At 35.2% G+C, this 8,546-nt stretch overlaps 1 protein-coding gene across 1 annotated transcript in view; it reads right to left on the bottom strand.

The window, feature by feature from the left end:
• The window catches only part of LOC104528802 (lebercilin-like), a gene marked incomplete at its 5' end in the record, with an annotated part of 8,199 nt that extends 679 nt beyond the window's left edge, over positions 1-7,520 (bottom strand). Inside the window, 5 exon segments of the mRNA XM_010172923.1 lie at positions 2-135; positions 2,345-2,483; positions 4,719-4,864; positions 6,027-6,123; positions 7,377-7,520. Coding sequence (XP_010171225.1) covers positions 2-135; positions 2,345-2,483; positions 4,719-4,864; positions 6,027-6,123; positions 7,377-7,520 — 660 coding nt within the window.
• Positions 7,521-8,546: the final 1,026 nt, after the last annotated feature.

Below are 8,546 nucleotides of genomic sequence, written 5' to 3'. Positions count from 1 at the left end.
GCTCTTCCAGCATTTCAGTGCTTTCTCTCTCTACTTCAGGTTTGTGGTTTTCTGTCTCCATCTTTGATTTCTCTTCTTTATCCAATAAAAAGCTGCTTTCTTTTTTCATTTTGTCATATTCTTCCCTTTCCCACTCTGCAGGAAATTTTTAAACATCATTTAAAATGTTTTAGTTTTAAAATGCCTTTAAAAGAATATTTTGAAAATAATGCAAGCAAAAGCCATTGAGTTTTTAATCTGTTCTTCTATGCGTAACATGGTTTTCCTACTAAAAATATATATAATTCAAAAATAACAACAAAATTCACACCAGGTTCTCTGCTAAGATACAAAAGTTTATGACAACATGCACATTTTAGAATTTTCAGAGGAATTTCATTTCTGCCAATTGCCTTCCCATTTCCTGGGTTTGAATGAAAATGAATACAACATCACTGATTTTCATAGTTCAGACTTGCACAGGACTTTATTTTTCTTTGTCAGCACTACTGATTTCAGGACACTTGTAGGACACGTGGTTTTGGTTTGTGGGGTTTTTTTGGTTTTGGGTTTTTTTCCTCCCCCATAAAGGGAACTATTCCTGTGAAGCTATCACCAGGCCACAAAGTCGTAGGAGTTGCTACTGGTTTCAAGGAGTGAATACTGCATTGGCGGCGCGCAGAAAACGCCTCCACACGCATGTTCCGTGTAACATCATGCGAACTCAAACACCACATGTCAGCTTGCACAGCTATAAAGGGAGACCAAAGGTGCAAAACAGTAATAAACTTATAGATAGAACCTGCAAATCCTTATGTGTACAAGAAAAAGGAAGCTTCCCAAATATTTCTCTCTTCAAAATATTTTTTCTATCAGACAATAGACATGTGTTTGGCCAAAAGTTGAATACAACTACTTGGGACCTTCAACATACTAGCATTCCCCTTTGAACATTTTATTCAGATTTCTGACTGATGTTTTCAGAAAGTTCCATGTTGTCTATTGTACTTCAGATTAAGCTTACATAATTGCAACAGTTCAGTTAATATATTTTTTTTCAAGAGCCTATCGTTATACCAAGTTAAGTAAGGAGCTACCTTTCTGTAGGTAAGGTAGGGAAAATATCAGCTTATACAATAAGATGGGAAAGGAGGTCAGAATAATCTTACTCAGAGATACAATAGAGCAGATTCTTGGCTTGTGTAAGTTGTGCACGGATGTCAGTGGTGGTAGGAGACTTTACACAGAATTTACCTCTGAAAGCAGCTATAGATTTTTAGAATTCTTTGTTGTCATCTAGAATGAGTGCTTCTGTGCATTAGCTGTCATAGAATCATAGAATGGTTTGGGTTGGAAGGGACCTTAAAGATCATCTAGTTCCAACCCCCCTGCCATCAGCAGGGACACACCCTACTAGACCAGGTTGCTCAAAGCCTCATCCAACCTGGCCTTGAACACTTCCAGGGAGGGGGCAGCCACAGCTTCTCTGGGCAACCTGTTCCAGGGTCTGACTACCCTCACAGTCAAGAATTTCTTCCTCATATCTAATCTAAACCTACCCTCTTCCAGTTTAAAGCCATTTCCCCTTGTTCTATCACTACCGGCCTTTGTAAAAAGTCCCTCCCCAGCTTTCTTGTAGGCCCCTTCAGGTGCTGGAAGGCCACTATAAGGTCTCCCCAGAGCCTTCTCTTCTCCAGGCTGAACAGTCCAAACTCTTTCAGTCTGAAACTATAATCACTGAAAGAGTATTTTAACATGACACAATGCAGTCTATCTAAAATACTTTAGAATATTAAGAGACAAATGTAAGTCATTAAGATGTTGTGAAAACCAAATTAATAAAGAAGCAGTATTAAAATATAATGATGGAAACTGACACTTCTCAAATAGGCACACCAAATGATTCAGCTAACTGCAAGTGAAAAGAGAAACTACAATTTCAAATTATACAAGTGAAGTACATATGTACCAAAAAAACAGGCCATATTAAGGAAAGTAGATTTGTTCTACAATGGTACAAATCTACTGACTACCTCAATAACATCTACCAAGTCAGAGATAACATCAGCATCTACCTGCTATGTCATCCTTCTTTTGTAACGCAGAATCTCTCAGCCTTCAATATTTTTTTAGTGGACAGCATTTTTTGCTGCTGCATACTTAATCACAGCTGAGTACAGGATACAAATTACTCTCTACCCTGTATTTTTTTTTTCTGATTCTCTTTGCATAATGTAACTGAAAATAATTTTCCACTGTACTGATCTCTGCAAAATCATTTTGCTCTTCTCACAAGAAACCAGCAGCTTCACTCAATTAGTATTCTAGGGTGTATTTTCCAGCCTTCAGCTGCCTGTTTCCTTACCATTATGTAGTTTTTGAACTCTCTCCTCTAAAGCCTGTATTTCCTGAAAACGTTTCAGTTTCTCTTCCCTTTCCCTGTCTTGGTCTTGTCTTAGGAGGTCTTCTTGCTCTTTCCATTCTTTGTCTTGAGTTTCTTTTTCCTGAAATAAATTGATACAAAACAGAAACTGATGAGGAAAAATAATAAATAAAACAAACAAACAAAATCATATGAACTTCTATGTCATTCTGAAATCACATTCTTACTGACAAACATAGAAACGAGCAAGTCATCTAAACCAAGACAGCTTTGACAAACTGGGGCTTTGGCCCTAAAATCTCATCACCTCTAACATAGTTTTATGCACCTAAACCAAAATGAATAGACAATCAACTCTATTATGTATTACACATTTCAGGAAAGCTGCAGCTCCAATGTCATAAAGCAAAATTATCATGGCATAGTTATCTTTAGGAGCCAGAAATTGTCTTTTTCAAGGACTTATCTAAGGCCAGACTTCACCACCTTATTCTTTTAACAAACAAGAAATTAGTTACCCTCTATGTCCACAATCTGATCCTTTTACTCAAGTGAGTGGGTTGTACATTGAGACAGTTTCACGGCGGTACTTAAAGTTATGGGATATTAAGTAACAAACAGTGAAAGAGAAAAGTTTAATCTTGGCTGAAAAATTCAGCTAGTGAGTATACATGCACATTTAAGGAAAGAACCTGCAGAAAATATACTAATGTCAGCAGTAAAAATAACTAACACAGAAAAGTAGTGGCAATGAAGTGAAGAGAAAGCCAGTGTAATCCAGCATGTGGACACTAACTTTGTAGCCTGTGCTTATTTTATAGTAAAATAAACTTCTAGATTAAAATACACTTCTAAGAGAAATAAGATAAATGGTTATTACTTAATGAACAAAGAAAATATAACTATTAGCCAAAACATCTTCAAGTATTTTCAAGATTATCATTATTACATTTAAAAAAAAGTAAACTTCATAAAGAGATGGCAGCCAAGTATTCAAAATACTTGACTTTTCAGAAAACTGATGAAAGCACAGGCTACCCAAATCTAATGTACGTTACATAAAGCAATAGCCACATACAAACTAGAGAGCTTTATAAGATGACATATAGTTGGATTCCATGAGCTGCACTTGTACCAACTGTGTGGTTCCGTAACTTAACGCACTGAAGTATATGCTGGAAGAATGTGTATGTCAAACTACATCCATACTTACGGAAAGGATTTTGGAAGAGAGGACATATGAATGAAACAGCCATGAAAAAGCTTCAGTCCTACCAGGAAGTCAGTTAAGACCATCATCAGGCCAAAGGAGGCTGAGGGGAGAACTTACCACTCTCTACAACTACCTGAAAGGAGGTTGTAACAAAGTGGGTCTCATTCTCTTCTCCCAAGTAACAAGTGACAGAACAAAAGGAAATGGCCTCAAGTTGTGCCAGGTGAGGTTTAGATTGGATATTAGGAAAAATTTCTTCACCCACAGTGTTGTCAAGCATTGGAACAGGCTGGCCAGGGAAGTGGTGGAGTCACCATCCCTGGAGGTACTTAAAAGATGTGTAGATGCTTAGGGACACGGTTTAGAGGTGGACTCAGCAGTGTTAGGTTTACAGTTGGACTCGATGATCTTAAGGGTCTTCTCCAACAAAAATGATTCTATGATTCTATTATTACTTCTGACAGATAGTCCTAGTGTTATGTAATCAGAATTTGTACAATTTGCACCAGAATCTGTGTCATTCTGATCTGTAATACCTTACAAATCTCTGATTTTAGCCTGAGGTCACAGAAGTATTAGCAATACTTCTAATGGTACTATTTTATAATAAAAAGGGAAATGCAAAAACCAAAAAAATCCAACCGTATTCACAAAGCTGGAAAAATGACAGAAGAAATACCAGCATCATGACAATACGAGGAAGTGTTAGATTTATGCATTGTGAAATGAATCCGAAAAGCAAAAGAAACCATAATTAAGACCAAAGCAAAAAAAGAGACAAGACAGCCAGCACTGTTACAACAGATTGGTCAAGTAAGCATTAGAAATAAAGAAAAGGGGAAAAAAAGCAAAATGAAGTCTTAAAAGCTTCACAGAAATTACAGTGGCAGAAAAAAAACCAAATTGAGCTAATGGTTATTAGTAAGACATAGAATATGACAAACTAAGTGTCACAAAAATGGAGTATGATATTTCTGGAAGGGCAGAGTTTCTTTTAAAGATCAGAATGTTCTCTAAATTACATTTTCTATGTATCTATATTTGTATATTTATACATATTTTCTAAAATATAAGCTCTGCATTAAACATTCAGTGTGACAGGTGAGTTATCTGGAGAAAGTCTCAAATTTTTATGGAACTCACTATTTTAGGAAGAATCCCTTCTTTCTTGTTTACTGTGTCAACACATACAAGTTCTGATTCTGGAAGACATTCTACTGGTGAGAAGTATCCACTAGTCTGCACGCCTTTTGTGAGCTGTGCTCCTTTTTTAATATTTTGGTTGTTGGCTGTAGAAAATACAAACAAATCAAATAATGTTTTCACTTGAGAATATCCCACTATTTGATATCTATCATTAAAATAATTTTTTGATGATTTGCAGCAAACATAAATGACTGTAACGGAGCCAATGGAAGTGGAAAGCACTGACAAGTTTCACACAGTTGTTTTCAAACCTGTAAAAGCTAATTTAAAAAAGCCTGCATGTAAAACTTTTACTGAAAACAAAAAAACAAACCCACCTTAAACCTACTTACAAAGTCATTGCAGTATACTGAATATTTGTTAAAAAATCCCTGCAAAATATCTCGTTCATCTGACTGCTTGTCACAGAAGCCACATGTAGAGAAGCAAACTCATAAAATTAAAATTCACTTATTTGTGTCTTTGAAACACATACACTTATCTCTGTGGAATGACATTTTAAAAATCTGAACCTAAAATGGAACAATAGTAAAATAGTATCTATAGTAAAATGAACAGCAGACAAACTATTTGAAATGCTGGCATTAAATATTTAAAACAGTCCCACAAATTCCTGCTTCTTCTGACAAGCAGATTCTACTGGTACAGTGAAAATAGTCTAAGCACACACACAAACATATATACACACATATTTATTTAGGTAGCATAAGGCTTGAGGCTGCCTTGTCACACCAGAAGAAATCACTCCACTAATACTTCTAGAAGATTATGTTATGTTCTGTGACATATGTACTCTCTAAGGAAAAAATAAAGAATACAGCTCATCTGACAGACAGTAAATTTGAATTAGCAAAAAATAAATAAAACACGTTGCCAAAATATTCATAGCAGTGAAGTTACATATTTTTACAGCCTCTGTAATTTATTGTCATGCAGACATTATCTATGTTCTATTAGAGAATTTACTTAATCTTCCGCTCCTCCTTTACCCAAGAACATCTGGTATGAAAGGAGTTAAGGCATTTTGATGAAGCTCTGGGTTTTGGTTCTGCTGCAGTTACAGAACAGCCAAAGAAACAACATGCCCTTCTTTGGAACCAGTGCTGGGTTGAAAGTGGTGCAAACCAGTAAACGTTCTTGAACAAGCAGCAGTAGAGCCAAGCACTGAGTGGCATGATGATAAAATGTAGCAGAGCAATTTAAAAGTGTTGCTATTTTCTGCCTTTATGGCTTTATATAAATTACCTCTTTTTCTTTGTATAATATCCATGTCTTTTCTCGGTGATAGCTTCAACATACGATTAGAATATATATTTTTTGCTTCAAGTTCTCTTTCTCTTTCCTGTGAGCGAAAGAGGTCCACATAACAGAATGAGTTACTAACGTTTCATTTACCAGTCATTAGAAAAAGCTGTATATTACATTAAAAATACATGTTGTAAATAGAAACAAAGCAATCAATAGCTACATCCAATGTTTTAAGGAGAACAATCACATTCCTAACTTTTCCTATGCTAAAAGAAAGCAGATAGACCTGTCCTCCCAAAAAACTCATTAGCAAAATATTCTGGAAAAAAAAAGTATCTTTGCAGTGAAAATAAAACTAAGTGCCAAACCTTCTATAAACCTGAATAAAACTTACAATGTATGTATAGATTACACAACTGATTTATCAGTATTGTAAGGAGTTAAACATTTCAATTCTATAGCAATGTTACTTGTCACAGGGCATGCCAGTACCACAGAGCAGAGGCCTACTGCATCATAGAGGTAGAGACATATTCTTCTTTCATCTAATTAATTGAATAAAATATATAAATGAACAGTGAATTATCAGAAATCATCTGATAATTACAATACTTTCAAAATATCAAACTCTCCACTAACAAATCAGGCTTAAAACCCTCCAAACAAGTAATTTACTAATGCTACTGCTACTTCCTTGATAGCTAAAAAGGTGGTAAACTAGTGTGTCTCCATTATATAAGTATGTCTGAGACTTGGGGTTTCAAGGAAATTCTCCTAAAAACTGATACTTTAGCTCAAGTTTTTTGGTTTTTTTTTTTGTCTAAAGAGAAACTGACCAGGTAGAACATAACAATATTTTCAGTCCCTAAATTTAGAATTTGGGGGCAATGACAGGGTAGGGGGGATGCAAATAAACCTTTGCACAAACTTAGCAACACATGTGGGTATCACAAATACATTAAATTAGTCTTTACAGAAACCTACTGTAATGCAAATACATTAGTGACAAAGTACTGTATATACATGCAGATTTAATTTTAAAAATCAAGCCTAATTTTCCAGCAGATCTTGTGGTTTAATCACAATGCTTGGCCATGTACTGGATCTTGCTTTTCTTCACTAGTGCTAACAATAATGATTAACGTAGAGACCTTCCTGCTACAAACATTGTAGGGTCAGAGCACAGAACATTTCAATTTAAAGCAGGAAAAGAATTCACATGCGTTATGTAATTAAGTACACACCAGAGAGTGCAGTCACTGGTAAACTATTCAAACCTGATTACAGATACTTTCAAAGATAAAATGCCAGAACACGGTTAGCAACTTCTATTGCTTCACATTTTACCTTCAGCTTCTGATTTAGTTGATGAAGCTGTTCTTGGAGAACTCTGTTTTCTTCTTGAGCTTCATACATCTTTTTTTTCTTTACTTGTAACTCTCGTTGAAAACTGCTACTACTTAATTCGAGATTTTTTTCCAGATCCTTCAATTTAAAACAAAATAGTATTTTTCAATAGTCAAATTACTTAAATAAAATTACAGTAAACCAGCATCCTGAATTCAGGTGTCGGCTCCACCATTGCCTTAACACTGAATACATTTAAACCCTTAATCCTAACTTTGAGGAGGCAGATAGAGCACCTGCAGATGCCTCAGCTCATCCTTCTCAAGTATTGAGAGCTGACTGGAGGACATAATGGGAACACCCTACTTTCTGCATGGCTCTTGGCACAGTGGACCTCCAGACTTATTAAGACAAATCTCAAACTCACAGTTAAGGAACAGAATACCTCCCTGAATGTGCAGGATTAGAAGGAAGACCACTAGAAACAATTTTGTGATTGAGATTTAATTTACAAACCCTCACCTTGAAATAGTTATTTTAAGTCAACCTATGATGATGTGAGAAGAAAAAAGTAGTAGAAGAAAATCTCTTACTTTTTAGAGCCTGATTCATTTTAACATTATCCAGTTCTACAAATGCTGAAATACCTGAACTATAAAACTATAGATGCCAGACAGTGACATTACAGGGTGAGGTGATTTGGGTAACTTGGCAGCTTCTATCTTGGTATTTTGGGATTTATTTTATGAAAGCTTCATTTCCAGCTTAATCCTTTGGATTTCCCAATTTATTATCTCTGTAATGTAATTTAGGTTTAATTACTAATATAGACACCAAACTTTAACACCATTTTAATGACCAACGTAATTTCAGATAAAAATAGTGTTACATACAAGTACCAACAGTTTAATAGTGTTAACACAATTGTTTTTAAATACGATGAGTTTTTAAGCATGTTTACAATGTAGACATGTTTACAAAAACGTAAACATTTTTGCCAAACAAAATTAATTCTTACAATGGATACCTGTAAAATGTTCTAAAGCTCATTTTGGTATTAAAAAATTGCTGTAATTTTATTTAGCTCAACTCTCAGATGTGCAGAATAGTGGACAACAAGACACTGCATGAATGCAGTTCACAAAACTGAAAAATAATTACTATATATAT

Source organism: Antrostomus carolinensis, unplaced genomic scaffold (genome assembly GCF_000700745.2).
Source record: "Antrostomus carolinensis isolate BGI_N321 unplaced genomic scaffold, ASM70074v2 scaffold51987, whole genome shotgun sequence".
NCBI classification, from domain to species: domain Eukaryota; kingdom Metazoa; phylum Chordata; class Aves; order Caprimulgiformes; family Caprimulgidae; genus Antrostomus; species Antrostomus carolinensis.
Note: the sequence above shows the minus strand (reverse complement) of the source record. Positions and strands in the feature narration are given on the sequence as shown.